This window comes from Oryzias latipes, chromosome 14 (genome assembly GCF_053564925.1).
Source record: "Oryzias latipes strain Hd-rR chromosome 14, Olatipes_Hd-rR_3.1".
NCBI lineage: Eukaryota > Metazoa > Chordata > Actinopteri > Beloniformes > Adrianichthyidae > Oryzias > Oryzias latipes.
This window is the reverse complement of record NC_136250.1, coordinates 29,164,063-29,180,889: the sequence shown is the minus strand read 5'-3', so window position 1 is coordinate 29,180,889 and position 16,827 is coordinate 29,164,063. Positions and strand designations below refer to the sequence as shown.

Sequence of the window (16,827 nt, the reverse complement as noted above, 5' to 3'; positions counted from 1 at the left end):
AATTTAATGTAACAAAAATTAAAAAATTGCGCTACAAACATATATTTTTAAAATAAAGGAAGTAACAAAATAACAAATTCACTAGTTTAAAAAAAAGTTGTCACAAACTTAGGTGTGTGAAATTTGTTCTCCGCATTTGATCGCTGGCGGATTGTTGTGCATTCGCCTAATGGAAACACAAACTGCATTCAGCTTTTCCTTTATACACTCAATAACGCGGCACAAGGCGTTGAGAGAGAACCATTCAACATTTGAATCTGTGAATGGGAATTTGGCATTTATTCTTGTTTTTATAGTTTTTCCTTCCTGTTCTCAAGAGAAACAATTGCAAAATCTGAAGGAAAAGGCCTTCACAGACAGCATGGATGAAGTCTGCTGCCATTGGCTACCCAAAATCTGTCAATCAAACGCCTCCGACGTTCAACGTCAGACCCACATGCTTTTACTGAGATATCTGATTGGTCAGTTGATAACTTGCAATAAAGAAAAAATATCTTTCCATTTTTTCTTCTCTGATGTGGGGCCAGGGTCAGTTCACAAACGCAGGGTGTGTCTAAAAAGAACTTGGGGTTTTCCAGGGCTGCTCGGCGCACTGGTTGCCTCACAGCAAGAAGGCCCTGGTTCAAGTCACAGCTGGGATGATGGTGTGGGTTTTCCCCCCACAGTCCGACAACATGCTTCTTCGGTGAATCTATGACCCTGAGTGTGATTGTGGACCAGCGACAGACTGGTGACCTGTCCAGGGTGTGTCCTGCCGTCGCCCAACAGTGCCATGTTAGGCTCTGTGACCCCCGTGACCCCGTAAGGGATAAAACGGGTTGGTTTCCCACAAAGCCTCGCAGAATCAAGTATTGGCAACCTTTTCAAGGATCTTCGCAGAAAAATAAGTCAGGAAATAATAATAAATAATAATCCCTTCAATGAAATAACACTTTTTATGAAATAGTGATGACTTACGTAAGTAAATTCAAGCTCTTTACTGTATGTATTCAAGAAAAACTGCATCAAAAGTATAAAAGTAATGATCTCTTCACGCTAGTGAATACTTCAGCTTGGTATCGATACTATTAATACTCAGATTGACCCACCCACCCCTACAGCTTAGTGAATAGCAGAGTGTGGATGTAGTGAAGGGATTGATGAGGTGAGGAGAGGCAACATGTTAGGATGAATTTCAATTAAACCCAGAGTAAAACCTGTGTGTAAGGCTGTGGAAAAAGGCATTTAACTGTCGGGACAGTTCCCTAAAACAGTGGAAGATGGATTTGCTCTGCCTCTTTCTTTGAATTTAAGATGAGAAATCCTAAACTATGTGCAAAAAAACTGGAAGGCTTTATGTTTAGGAAGCAAAGTGCTTTGAAAGTCCCCCACCGATCCTCTTTCAATCGATTTTCAAAACATTCCCAGGGGTCTTTTATCAGGAATCAGGAATCTTTATTGTCATTTTATCACAGCGATAAAACAACTTTAGGTTCTCTGGTTGTGGATGGGACCATTGATGTGGAGCAACCCCCCCCCCCCTTCCCCTCCTTGTTGCAGAGCAATTTTCTACGTCACAAATACGATCTTTATTGAAAAGTATTTATTCATCTGCTCCTGGTTGACATTGATTTGCCTAAAGACATACTTAGAAATGCTATTTTAATCTAATTTTTTATTCATTTATGTCCTCAATCATCAGAAAAATATCACAAGAACTTGTTAAAAACACTATTTTCATCAGAGTGGGTCTTTAAGAACGAAAACCTTTTTGCTTTGACTCATTGGTATTGTAAGAATACAACATGAAATGCCACTGAATTTGGTTCCAAAACATGTGGTCAGTACTACCGTCAACTCTCTGGACCAGTTTCTGAATAACTTTAGAAACTTTATAATATTTTAGGTTTAAAACCACAATAGATGCAGGAGATCAACCCTTTCTGTTTTTAATCCTTCATTTCTTTCTCCTTCCCCCTAAGGAGCACCCGTGACAGTGATGGGGACGATGAAGAGGATGATAGGAGGCTGAACCGAGGCTGCACCCTCCAATACCAGCGCTCCCTGGTGAAGGTGCTCACCCAGTTCCACACCACGTCCACAGAGGGCACGGACCAAGTCATCACCATGCTGGGACCAGACTGGCAGGTAGACGTCACAGACCTGGTCCAGGACTTCTTGAAGGTGGCCAGCCCCAGAATAGCGGAGTTGGTGGACCGGACGATCCTGGTGGGCCTGGAGCTGGGAGTCAGCGTGCTGAAGGTACGTGTTGACATTCGGCATGAATCAATGCTGGCACATGAAGGTCCTTCCGAATGATGAACGATGCGTGTGGCTGCTGAAGATGCATTTCAACAAGCCCGTACCGAATAAAAGGTTAAGATAATCAATCAGTACGATTGCCATGCCGAGCGTTTCAACAACTGTCTCAAAAACATGGATCGCATTTGCCGGATGTGTCGTCACCCCAAGGCTGACGGGAAGCGAAAGAACGGAGACAAATTAGAGCAACAACCATATTTTTCAGACTAAGTCACTCCAAAGAATAAGTCAGACGCCAAAAAAATCAACTATAAGTCGCACTGCAGTACAAGACACACTTTTTGGGAGAAATTTAACGCAACATATAAACAATCACTCAGATAGACGTCGCATGAAGAACATGCTAACGGTAGCCAATATGGATTCACACCTACAGTGACCTCTAGTGGTTGTTGGTGGGAAAATAACAAACACATGAGCCAATTTTTGTTTTTTAAATCATTTATGTCACAATCGAGTATAAGTCGCACCTCCGGCCAAACTATGCAAGAAAACGCAACTTGAATTCCAAAACACGTTGATATCAGACTAAAAGAAAGGAATTAGTTTGCTACAATTAAGTTTAAAGTATGAATAAATTACCGTACCTACTGTCAGCCCACTTTTGCATAAAGTGTGGTTCATTTTGACATCAATCTCAAAGTTTGAAACAAGATCCAACTTTGAGATCATGTTAAATGACAATAAAAGTCCAATTTTACAAAAAGGTTAATTTAAAATATTTTTTGTTGTAACTTTTCAATAAGTAAATCTAAATTCAACCCTTGAACTATTTTTATCTTCAATTTGTTTTTAGTTACATCTTCATAGGATAAAGAATTTTAAAGTATTTGGTGTTTCAGATGGGATTTACTTAAATGGTTATTTAAATGTTTTTTAAAAAAAATGAAATCCTTAAACAATTCTGAATTGGTAGAAACTACTCTTTAAACTAATAAAAAAAATCCTGTTAGAACGATCTGAAGACCCATTTGATCTGATTACCATGGATTGAATAAAAAAAAGAGCAACACCAACAAGCAGGTAACGTGGTTAGAAAAGAGGCAACAGCTTAGTCAAATGATCCAAAGTGAGAACATCTGGATGGTGAGATAATCCCTCGGTTCTGAGGAAGACTTGATGCACAAAAGGCCTCAGCCATGGGAGATCAAATGGAACCCAGAAGACGGTCGATAAGCTGTGATGGATGTTTGCAGCACATTGTTGGGGGGTATTTATAGTATTCATCCTTGTTTTCTCTTCTTTTCTTGCAACCACTTGTTTCCTTTGTCTCCGTTCTTTGTGTTTCCCGATCTCAGCCACTAAAGTCGAGTCTTTTCCCAGTTGTGCGGTGTTTGAATACTGTTCACGCTTTTATTTCTTCACTTTTTTTTTCATAATACCCCGTTTTTTTGTCGGCGTACGGTTCTTTGCTCTCGTCTGGAGAGCTCCGAGACGCCAGGTGCATGTAAATGCATCGGAACAGACGAGTTCAGAGGTCCTTCCAAAGGTAGCGGCAGAAGTTATTGCTCTTTAACTGTGATTTACTGATGTAGCGCTGGTCATTTATGGGGACAAAGAGAGGTAACGGTTGGTGAGAGTTTTGATCACCATGAAAGATCACAGTTTTCGCCTGTCAGGAGAAAGAATTGTTGCCTGATGGATGTATCTGACAGCGGCGAAAGAGGGAGGAAAGATGTACGTCAGCGATCCATCATTTTAAATGAGCAATGGATCATTTAGATCATGCTGAAGGCTATGAATAATAACACGGCGTTTTACTAACAGATACAACTTGTGGGGACAGTTGTAATAAATGCATCCCTCCGAAATGTCGTTAGGCCGCACATATGTTTGTTTATCAGAATCTGCGGTCGAAGCTTAAAATGGTGCAGACTTTGAGATATTTAGAAATGTCCTTTGTGCTGATGCTTTTATGATGGAAATCTTTTTTTCTATGAGGAAACAGCAGCAGGTGGTGAAGTAAGAAAGTCTGCATGTTGGAGAAGCGTTGTGGAAATAAGGATCATTTCTCCAGAATGACATTGCAGCTCCGGTTTTTCAGCTGAACTTCCCTTTTTGGTTGTAGTCAGGATCCATTTTCTGGTTGATGCCACTGAAGCGGCAGCGTTTGGATGATGACATATTACTGCTTAATGGTGTTTTGTTAATTTTTCTCTGGGCTGTTTGGGATTTTGGTTGAGTGTGTTGCTCATAAACCTTCTAAAAATTCTCACAGTTGGTGTTCCGACTCCTTGTGGGAGGATTTATTTTCTCCTCTGCTGTCATTTGACAGAAGTTAGCTTTTTGAATTCTGGCACTTGTTTGTACTCAGCTGAGAGGAAGAAAAGGAGAAGGCCTCTCTCCAAAGGCACAGCGCTCACACAAGTGCAAAATGTCAAGTCTGATATTTCTGACAAAAGGACATTTCTTCCTTTTATGTTGAGGAATTTAACAACTCTTCAGGATTGGATGGGATGCATGCCTGCAGCCCTAAGAGGCTGCAGAGAAAGCAGCACTCTGAGCTAATGCTCACGCTGGTGGGTGGCTGTGGTGCAATGGTACTGTGGTCAACCACTGATTGGAAGATTGCAGGTTTGATTCCCGCCTTGTCCGCCCATGTGTCAAAGTGTCATAACATACAAGAAACACCTGACGACGACAAACAGACACGCCCAAAAACTCCATTTACCATTTACCATAATGCTAATCCTAGCATCCTCCCACTAACCTTTATAAGCTGCAGTTCAAGCCTTATTGGTGCGGGGGGGTTGACCCGTACGAATACTGCAGGTTTTTGGGTCGTCCGGGTCCATGGAGGGTGGTAGAGGAGCATCTTAGGGGCAGTTCAGGTGTGTCTTTCAGTGTCACGCGCCCACCTCAAGGGACGTCAAGAAAATGGAATCTACCATTATCGTTCATGTGGTAAGTGTATCACAAAGTATTTGTTAGGCTAATGGAAGTTACACGCACTTATGACGTATGGCTGATCTGGTCTTACGGTGTCCTTACACCGCTCTTGAGTCTAGGGATGGGCAACTCTAGGCTTCGAACGCCGGTGTGGCTGCATGATTTCCCGGTATTCAAACCCTTCTCATGACTGATTACCTGGTTCAGGTGTGTCCAGCCAATTATGCCAGAGCAGGGTATGTATGTAAACAAGCAGGCCCACGAGACTTGGAGTTGCCCACCCCTGCTCTAGTCATTTCCAAGGGCTGAGTACTGGCTCCTTACTGACCGCGTGCGAATGCTCAATGGCCTCTGGTCATCTACGTTAGCGTGTAGCTGCCTGTGATCAGAAAAATACATAACAGCGTTTTTATAAACATGTAAAAACTCAACGCTTACATTTACATGTAAACTTCTGTGCTTCAGAGCAGACCAGCGTGAAGAAATGTGTTTATCTTCCACGGTACAAATGGGACACTGATCACCGTACCGGCGGAGAAATAGCCAGCCCGAAGTTACTATGGCTCCTGCTTAAAAACACATAAAACAATTCTAAACAAATGTTTAAAGACTCGCTCTAGTGAAAAAAGATGTTTTTAGCACGTTCTTGTTGCATTTTTCACATGATGGAGGACAGATTCTGACCATTTCTTTATTTAAATCGTTGTGAATCAGGAACAGATTTAAAAAATGCCGTTGGAAAACACTCACACGGAGCGGTTCAGGTTTAAATGACACACAGCAGGGGGAAATGATGACATCTCCATATTTTTTGGAGCAGCGGGGGTCAGATGGGTACTCTGAAAATCCAGTAGACCTGCGGGAGATGGAGGCGTAATCCTAAGGATTACCCAACAAAAGATGCTTCTGGAGGCGAGAAGCCAGACTTTGGCTAAATATACCGTTGGTCCTCAAATAAAAGATTATTCAGTTAATATCCACAAACATGCTGTGATCCCCAGACAGACAGAGGAGAAGACAATGAAATGAATCTCATCCACAGACTCTTTCGTGTTTATTATCGATGGACAGAAGCTCGTTTTCAAGTCTAAAATATTATTTAGACAATTCCTGCATAACAGAGATGTTTGAACTGGAAAACCCTGTTAGAGAATAAAAGCTTTTTAGAATATAATAGAATATCTTTATACATAAACTATTAAAGCCATTATTGGATATTGGAAGATAAAGGAAACTAAACAAATATACACATAAATATGTCAACATGGACACAGTGTAATGGGGACACCTGGGTATAAAAGAAAGTTACAGTAATCTACTATTTTTATTTCTGTTTTAATTTTGATTTATCTGTAGCGCCTCCCAGAGGACAGCAGGTGAAATAGATCAGATGTAAAAAGTCCTGGATGATGGTTTTTGCTCTGCCATGTCGGCAGGAGGTATAAATGTCCATCAGGGGATGTAGACGCCGTCCAGTGGTCTTCTGAGCCGTCTCCCTGTCTGCGATGGTGCAGCTGCTGTACCAAACTGCAATGCAGTTTGTCAGCAGGCTCCCCGATGGATGAACGGCAGAACGCCAGCAGCAGGCTGAGATTGTTCGTCCTGAGGATCCTCAGGTAGTGTAGCGGCTGCTGAGCCTTTTTTGGTGATTGCCGTGTCGTCCAAGAGATGTCGGGTGAGATGAAGACGCCAAGAAACCTGAAGGTGTAGACCCTCTCCACGTGTTGAACTCGTTGACATGAGGAGGCCTTCCTGAAGTCAGTGATGGTCTCCCTGGTCTTCTGAGTGTTGAGAGTGGGACTCCAGTTGTCAGCTTCAGGATCTCCTCCCTGCAAGCAGACTCAGTCCAAACATTGTGGTATCATCGGTGAACTTGATTTGACTTGATTTAAAATGAACAAGGTTGACCAGCAAATAGCAGAATGATGTGTTTGTGAAGAAAAGATTTGATGGTTTTCTGTTTATGGAGTAATTAAGAAATAAATAAAAGAATTTGAGTCAAATTGGTCCCAAACTCAACATCCGATCATTTCAGGTGATAACCACAAGTGTGGTGAAGGTAGTTTGATAAATCTATGAAGTAGAGTCATCAAAATGAGTATTAGCCTTAGGTGTGCAATAAAAATTAAAGGTATTCATGGGACTGTCGTTGTTACAGAAGTGTCCATTCTGAATTTCTAGAGAAACAAGGGTAGGATGAGGGCTAGGACAGTTGGGGGTCATGAGAAAAAAATATTCACAAAGCTGGAAATGCTGAGCTGCATCCACATGTGATGGATAACAGAACGGAACTCCTCGCAGACTGAGACCTTTTAACAGTCCTTGCTGCTCCTTTGTAGTCTGGGATCTGTCCTTGAACTGAGCACATAGGCAGAAAACACAAAAGCATGGTACCATGGTAAAAATGTGAACACATCATAACATCTAAAATAAAGTCTGGACACAGCAAACTACAACCGAAGTTTTATTGACCCTTGACCTCAGGCGCTACCTTGAATTAAAACAAAGAGCCTTTTTTAGCTACAACTTTAAATGGCTCTTCAATCTATCGCCTCCTAAATCCTCGAGCATCTTTAGGAAGCTCCTTGGTGAAAATGTTGGATTTAGAAGTTTGTAGATTTTTTTTTTAACTCTTTATTTTTGTTTTCTCATCACAACACAAAACAAACATAACAATTCCCTGAAACAAGTTTGACCGTAAGTCCACATTCAATATAGTTTAAAGCAGGTAAAACAAAAAAATTAAATAAAAAATGCATTGATGCAAGATGGAATGTCATGATTTACAATAGTTTCAATCTCCCTCTTAATATCTTTCCAAAATTCGCAAATATCTGGGCAATCAAAGAAAATATGTGCATGATCCCCAATTTTTCCACATTTCCTCCAGAAGTTTGCAGATTTTAATGGTGTTAGCTCGCAAAGGTTTCTCTGTTGCTCACACGTTTTTTAACGGAACATTGTGAAAATTTAATACAAGAATCGTTGGCTCAAGCTGAACAAAACGATATGATACATGATTTTAACATGGTGGGCGTGGTTAACCAAAAACTTCGGTTGCCAAGGAAATCCAAAGATGTACTTTTGCCGATTCTTGTACAAATGACACAGACGTCTTCCTCACCCCCAGGAGACCCAAACATAAAATGGTTGCTATGGAGATTAAAAAAAAAAAAACAGAATAGCCGCCATTTTGAAAAAAAAGTGTCTTTAACTAATCTGTCACATGCAGCTCTGACCATGGTGGCGGACGCAGAAGGGGAGAGTGGTGGGCAGGTAACAGCCGCTTAGCCAATGAGGGTGGGGTCGGGGGCGGGAAGCGACTGCAGGCCACAGATCGTCCCTCGCAGCTTCAAGGATTTTGGACAAACGTCAGCATTTTAGGAGAATCGTGAGGTTTGTTAAAAATGTTTGATTAAAAAAAAAGGCTGGATTTTGCCTCTGTCCCCCCCAAAAAATCTGTGCTTCGTGTTTTTTGACAGTGATGCTCATGTTATCAAATGATCACATCCAAGTTCCCTCTGGGTTTCATTATTCAAGGATACGAGTGTTTTGTCAGAGCGGACACCTCTTTATGAAGCTGCAAACATGACTCTGCCTCCTCAGTCAGAAGCCTTCAGTCTGACGCCATAAACATCGATATGTTTGATAAATTTGAAAATGTCCCCAGAAAGACATTTTCTGCGCGCCGAAGGTGGCGTGCAGACAGCTCTGCTGTAAAGCTCAGCAGCTGTCAGGGGAGTCTTTGGCCACATAAGAGGTGCAGTGGGGTTAATTTTCCAGCTGCCGCCTCTCCTCACCCTGCAATGAGGAAGGCTGTGTAATTGCCTGAAAGTTTACAAGATGGTGAAAAGTTTTTTTTTTTTCTGCATCTGCAGTGCCTGGAGGTGTGTTACGTTTGTGTTTCATCAGTTCATGGTGTCAGCGGGGAAGCGCTTCGTGCTTTGTGCAAACAAGCCTGACTTTGCTCGTCGGGATGAACCTTCCTGATGGAAGCGACCATCATGACATCAAAGCAGGAGCTGGCAGGAGTCGCTGTGTAAACTGACCTGTCATCTGTGTCCACAGAAAGCCTCAGTCTGTCGCACGTTCTGAATACCAAACATTGTGATGAGGTTTTTCCTTCAGGTATAGGGGCAGTCTACTTTAAAAACATGTTTTAGAAAAGAGATATATCAAGAATCTCCCGGGTAATTAGCATGTACAGTTACTTTAAACTCATTTCACTTTAGTTGGTTCTTAAAATTTACTTCCTTGACCTTTTTATACAAAGGTAACACTAGACATGGCCGGCTTCAGCATAACCTATGTCTAAGAAAATCTTTAAAAATGACAGGAAAACATTGTTTGCGTTGACTCTGTCCACTCTTACGTAGGACACACAGGTCTAACCAGTCCCATCCATCAATTTTCCAAATCTGCTTAATCCCATTAATCAGGGGTTACCAGACACAATCCCAGCCACTAATATATGAAGGGGGTGTTTCAATCTTAGTCTTAATCTTATCTTATCTTATCTTATCCTAATCTTCAGTCTTAGTCACAGATGCCCCTACAAGCTGTTTGTGAGGGAAAAAGAGTCAAACCTGTTTGAGGCATGCATGAAATATCAGGGTCATAGGCCACTCAAAGCAAAAATGTTCAAGCCCAGTTTTTTTTACGAGCATGCTACAGGCGACAGATCGTAGTAAACACTTATACAACGCGTTAGGGTGACGGAGGTGACACTCAGGCGTGTCGTACGGATTTTCACTTTTTCAACCCCCCAAAACCTGAGGACTGCACAAGGATCCAGTTAGTGCGCCCTCCTTGTGTGCAGCCTGAATGTTACAAACTATGAAATGAGTTCAATTGGACCACAGTTTGTGTGGACATCCTACGGGCGTCCTATGGACACTTGCATATCAGGTGCACACCCGTTCAGCATTCCCACGCAGTCAATAAGTAGCCGGTACTCGCACCTTACTAACGACTAGAGTGTTGTGTAAGGACACTTTATGACTGCAACATTCAGTGCGTGTAACTTCCATAACTTCCATACTTTATGACACCTACCAAACACACGACAACGGTTTGTTCCATTTTCGTGACGTCCCTTAAGGTGGCCGTACAAGCCCACGGACCGGATAACCCAAAAACCTGCAGCACCTGTACAGTTCAACCCTCTCTGTGGAAGCATGAGACTAAGACAGGTTTCTTTTCTTTTTTTTGCAATTAAGAATAACTTACTCTTTTATTTGTTTTTATTGATTTTTTTTACTGATTTTAAGGGTATGTTAGACCAGTGTTTTTCAACCTATTTTGAGCCACGGCACACTGTAACCTAGTCAAAAATCCCGCAGCACACCAGCATCCAAAAAAAAAAAAAAAGGAGAAACTCATAGTCTGTATTGATGGACAGTCCCTCCACGATCTCACATGCATGTTTGTGATAATTATGGCAGAAAAAGCTGGAAGCTGCAGCTGTTTTTTCTAAAAGATGGAATAAAAGTTAAGTTAAAATATTTTAAAACTGTTTGATGTGTGTTCGTTGTGGTTTCAAGACGTCAAAGTAAGACTCATTGTGCCCTGAGACGCTGTCACTTTAACCCAATGCATCATGGGAGATGTAGTACAAACAGCAGCTAAACGCAGACAGATTTGCTTCTCTGAGCTTCATAGTTTTGTTCACTTGTTCCACGGTCTGACACCGGATTCTGTGGAAAGCTACACCGCTAAAGACGAGCTTTAGCTGGTATATTTATTGGAACTGAAAGACTTTATGAGCAGAATTCAAACAAGGAAGTGAAGACTTTAACCACTTCTGATTGGTCAGACTGATGACATGTGATTAAGCCTCCAAGAATGATTGGTGGAGACAGTTAAAGAGGCGGGACTTTTGAGGAAACGTTTGAAGTTACGGCTAAATCGCGGTACCGTCATTCTTATCAAAATGTCTTTAATAGAATCAAAGAAACACAAAGAAAAAAGTATTTTATGATATTTCATATTCCTAACTACTCAGTGTTTACCAGGGCCTGTTTGTACGAACAAAGAGCTGATATCCTGGAGATGATAAATGTTATTACATCAGTTAATGAGGGCAATCTCCCACAGCACACCTGACCATCTCCCACGGCACACTAGTGTGCCACGGCACACTGGTTAAAAAGCACTGTCTTAGACAATGAAAAGTATTGAAATTTACTGAAAAAGAAAAAAGGTAGCACTTTGGAGCTGGTTTTAAGTTATACCAATTTCCAAAAACGTCTACAGATTTTGTGATATATAATTGATATATGATGTAACTTTTTTTATTATAAGATGTTTTTTAACACCATAATTTTTGTTGAATGTCTTTTTTATATGTTTTTTGTTTGTAAACTGTTGTAATTTAAAAAAACTAGATGCAGGCTTTTTTAAATTGATTAAAATTTTAACTTTTTTTCAATTCTGTCCTTAGTTTATCAAGTCATTTAAGTGGATTTATGATCTATATTGGATATTTAAAAAATGTTCATGACTTTTACAATAACTTCAGTTAATAACGGTTATTATTTACTCAGTAAACATTGCAACTCCTCAGAAAACAGCTTCGTGTCCGTCGTTCATTCTTCCAGCCGACACAGCAGCGGCGGTGACTGTTTTGGCGCTCACATGAGAACATTTCCATTTGGATGATGCTGTTTGAATGCTCCGAGATAAAACCACTTCATCACACGCTGGGAGTCCCAAGTGGCAGCCAAAGAAAAGAAAGCCCAGTTTGACTCCAAAAACGCAAAGAGCTTTCAGTCAGACGGGTTTATATAATGACAAATGCTGTTTGATGAAGATTTCCCAGCAGCCTCCCAATCAGCCCAAAGACATTATTTTTGATCAAAATTTCAGTCTTAGCTGAAGTAAAAGTCGCGTTCTTGCTTGCTACAGAAAAATGTTACGTTTTTTTCAGGGAAAGACGTCACAATCAAAGTGTTGTCTGAGGCGTCGTGCTGTTCTGTTATCACTGCTCTGTTTGTGCAGACGTCAGATGCATCACCTTTCACAGCTCGCATCAACAATGCTTCACTGTAACTTCCACCCAACGTGGAAGCAGCTGGTCAGCGTCAAACTCTGCTCGCAGCGTCAGCTTCACCTCAACACGACAGGCGTGTGGCCTCCACGCGGCGCCGGACAATCTCCTCCCTACAGGGCGTGTGAAGTGTGACTGATTCCCTTCAGCTCCCTGCAGCTTTCATGACAAATTCATCTACGAGCAGAGCGCCGCCGGACGGTCGAGCACACGAGGCGTCGCCGTTCGTTTCTCCCTTCAGTCAGGAATCCGTTTTATTCCTAGACCGCTGCTTCCTGTCAAAACAGCTCTGCTGGCTTTCAGGTAGGAGGCTCAGGCTGTCTGCATTAATCATCAGCCCCCCTGCCAGGAGCACAGCCTCCAAAGTGACTTTTTCATTTTCAATCAGATTTTTAAATTAAAGAATATGTAAATATTTAATCAAATGTCATGGAGGGGGTCTTTGTGAGCCGAATAAGTCAAGTTTCTTAGGTTTTAAGTGACACGGCGCTAGAAAAAGTCAACAGTATTATCTTTAAACCTCAGAGGAGAGAAAACATGCAAATTATTAAAAATTTCAAGTTTAAACAGTCAGTAATTATAAACTATGAGGAAAAATTGTCATCAATCCTGGTAAATGTCCTTCCTAATCATCATTCAAACACAGCAGCTGGTCTGGATCATCTCAAGCAGGTTCAAAGTAGCTCCTGCTGACACAGATGTCTGCTCACTCAGTTTGATCCAACCTTAACCCTTCCTCCTCTGTCTTCTTACTTCTGAATTGAGTTCACTTCATTATCTGCAAGTTTTTGTTGAATAAAGTGTAAAAAACAAAAAAAAAGAAATGCAGAATTTTTGGACCAGTTTGGCTCATTTCAACCATTTAAAACTTCCAGATACCAAAACCTAAATCTTAATTTATTATATTTTTTTTATCACAAGAGAAATTTGGTGGATTTAAATGAGTGCCCAGAAAACTCTGCGCAGGTCAAACAGTTGCGTACTAAGCATCCAGACCAGTGGCATTTCTCTAAGTTTGTTCCAAACTAAGGCAATTTGGTGTTTGATCTGATTAACCTTTAAACTCCCATCCATCAGGCCCCCCCACAGGACAGGTTGCTAGCCACACAAAAAATGCCCATGGTTGGAAATGTATTTCAAATGGATCTGAACCCATTCCTTTAGGCAGCATGTGGTGTTGCTAAAAACTGACATTAGAACTTGGCTGAACATTATGAAATGCAAAAGCAGCTGTCAAAGTGTTGAAAGTTCTTCAGCATCAGTGAGGCAAGTGCAGCGACAAGACCATCAGTTCAAACTGGGATTCTCTCACCAGGTCCAGATGACCCTGACGTTGATAAACCAAGTTGTGCCTCAAGATTTCTGTGGAAAGAAACACAGTTTCTCGAGGTTATGGTATAAAAACAGATTCAATGAAAAGTGATGCTGCAGACAGACGTACTGTTTCCCATGCAGACAGTTCGCTCCCACAGCATTTGTAATTTCTCCTTTTTTAAGTTGTAGTTCACATTTAAGGTTTGGGTTTCTGCAGTAAGAGTTTAAATACATTTGTTTAAAAATATTTTAAAAAAACGTGCGGTAACTGTGCACCCCCCCCCCCCCCCCCCCCCCGTTAAACTCCCTGGAGCCGGATCTGCCGAAGCTTTAGCTCCAGTGTTGACGTTGTTGGAATTAACGTAACTCCTCAACTGTTTACACATTTTCCGTAATTCCAGCAGATTCTGAGGTGGCGGAAAGCAGTTCTGACCTGATGTGCAACATTTTGCATCAGTGCATTCACAACGTTCACACAATCAACATGAATCAGCTGGCTCTGAAGCAGAGGAAACCCTCTTTTCTCTGCATCAGAATCTGAATGTTGCTGTTGCCAGTATTAGGTGTTAAAGAATGCAAGGATGATGGTAACCCAAGTGTTTTAGGGTGCATTCGCAGTGGTGACGTTGATTGACATCGAGGTGTGTTTTTCTGCTTTGCCTGCTTCATCCTGCAGGTGTGACGGTCTACCTGAGTTTCTGTTTCTGCGGTAAATAGACTCATTTCTGGTGGGGTTTCACTTTAGTGTGAAGACAAATGGACTTTCTGTGGACTGAAAAGCAAGGGATGAGATGTGAAAAAATGTGAAATGTTTGAAGGTAAAAATATCAGATGGGTGAACCTGGTGTAGTAAAAGGGGGTAGAGGAGCTTTATAAAACACAATATTCGGAAGCATGACGAGTTGGTTTTCTTCTTCATGCTTCCTATTTTCTGCTCAGATCTCATTCACTGCCCCCTTGTGAGCTGCTATTGGAACTGCAGAGTGTTTTTAGAGTGTAGACATCAAACCAAACCAGATGAAGTCGTGAAACTTCACCGCCGTTTCTGAGCCCACAGGACTGTTCCAGTGTAAACGTATCTGATCTTGTTGACCATCACAGTCTTTCTCCTTCAACTCTCCAATGGATTCATCGGATTGTGAACTCTGACCTGATCTGACTCCGGTGAGGCCTGACCTTCTCTCTATCTTCTCTTACTTCTTTGGTGGCCTCCTGGATGAGTCGTCCTTTCATTCTAGTCAGTCGCTCCTGGGAAATTTCCACAGTTCAAGGTTTTTCCTGTGTGTGTTTGTTGAAAAGGTTTGTGACCCTCCCGGATTTTAGGTTCTTCAGATGTGTTTGTGTTTGGGGTGCTGATGGTGTGAGGCATCCATCAGCAGAGCTGAATCTGGATCAGAACCTTTTAACTGCTAAGACGCAAAAAGCTGCTCAGTTTCGTCTTTATTTCTGACAAAGTCTCAGCTTCATTTTGACACATTAAAAGAGAAAAAATCTAGGAGGAGCTTTTTTTCTCCTGACTGTCATCAGTTTGTTTGTGATTTATTCCAAGGAGCTTTTGCTGATGAAGTGAAGCAATTTGCCTTTCATTTTCCCACAGATTGCTTCATTTTCCTTTAACTCAGTGACTGATTTCCCAAGTTTCCCAATGTCTGTGAATAAATCCACAGAATGCTCTGGGATGTTTTCAATTCAGTCTGAATGAGAGGAGGAAGGCTAAATAATGAAGAGGCAGATCAAGACATTTGTGGTGCTTTTTTGTTAAAATGTTTAAAGAAGAAGTTCTTTGTAATTGGTGCACAATGTAAGTGTTCAAAGTGGCTTTTTTTTTCTTCTCCTGACTTTTAAAGTAAACACTAAATTAGTCGGGACACACAATAGCTATGACAGTAAAGACGACACAGCAATCTCCCAGGGCCCTGACCTTTAAAGTGGGCGGGACTATCCCTGACCGGAGCTCCAACATCTTCAGTTCCACAAAGGTTCTGCATGTCAGAACCTCTTCTCCGAAGAACACTCCCCCTAAAAAGTTCCTTTGTTCTAAATATTTGCTGAGAGAACATTCTTTTTTTTAAATCTCTGTTGTTTTTATGTTCAATCCTTTTTGGTTAAACGGATGCATTGTTATTATGTACAGGGAACCCTTCTGTCAGACACAAGATACCATGACAGATAATATAATACTATGTGCATCACATCATATAATGTAAATGGAGTACTTAACCCCATTAAATGAAAGAGGATATTGTCTAAACTGAAAAAGACTGAAAATTGCCATGTTACAAGAAACTCATCTTAACCCAACTGAATATGAGAACCAAAAAAGGATGGAGTTCTCAAAAATCTATTTCTCATCTTATAAAACATAGAAAAGGTGCTGCAACTTTAATATCCCAAAAGATACCATCTGAATTGATTTCTGAACAAAAAGATAAAGAAGGGCGATACATACTTGTAACAGGGAAAATAAATGGAGTTAAAATAAGTTTTTTAAATGTAATGTTAGTTAATGTAAAGATGTTTATCTGTCCTGTGTGAAATCTGTCTGTAACATTTCAGATCTAACCGGGAGGGCTTCCATTTCTCAACAACTTGAAGAGAACTGTTGGGACTAAATGATGACTAAATGGCAGTGAATTTTCATTTTATCAAAAACTTATAGTGTTAATGACACAGGCGGATGGTATTATTATATGTGGAAGGGACTGGAACATTAGACTAGACCCAAGGTTGGACTAATCAAGACTGCCCCCCCCCAGAGCGCCTGTCAGAAAAAATGTAAAATGTTGATGTCACAACATGGTATTATAGATATTTGGAGAGATATCTACACAACAAGAAAAGATTACACCCGTTATTCTCACGCCCACATAAGATATTCAAGGATAGATTAATTCTTTATTTTTAAAAAGGACCACGAAAGGATCCAAAACGTTGAGATTGGAAGTATCGACATCTCAGATCATGCACCAGTACTACTTAATGTAAAAGCTGGTGCAACACGCAAAACCCGACAATGGAAACTAAACACAAGTATCACCCAACCCAAGTATCGACCAACAATTCATTAAACTAACTAAATCAGACATCAAAACATTTCTGGAAGAAAATCTGTCTGGGAAACACTAAAAGCAGATAATAGAGGAAAAATTATATCATTCTGGGCACATAAAAAGAAGGAGAGAGAAACTAAACTATCTGACTTGAGTAAAGAACTGAGACAACTTGACAAAGAACACAAAATACATCCCGAAAAAAGAACTGAAGTAAAATTGAAA

General features: G+C 41.0%; 1 protein-coding gene across 2 annotated transcripts in view; it reads left to right on the top strand.

Moving 5' to 3' along the window:
* tmem132e (transmembrane protein 132E) overlaps window positions 1-16,827 on the top strand; it is a 476,675-nt gene that overhangs the window by 443,452 nt on the left and 16,396 nt on the right. For both annotated transcript variants that reach the window (XM_023962717.2, XM_023962716.2), the window contains exon 7: window positions 1,962-2,241. In XM_023962717.2, coding sequence (XP_023818485.1) covers window positions 1,962-2,241 — 280 coding nt within the window. The remainder of the gene's footprint in view (window positions 1-1,961; window positions 2,242-16,827) is intronic.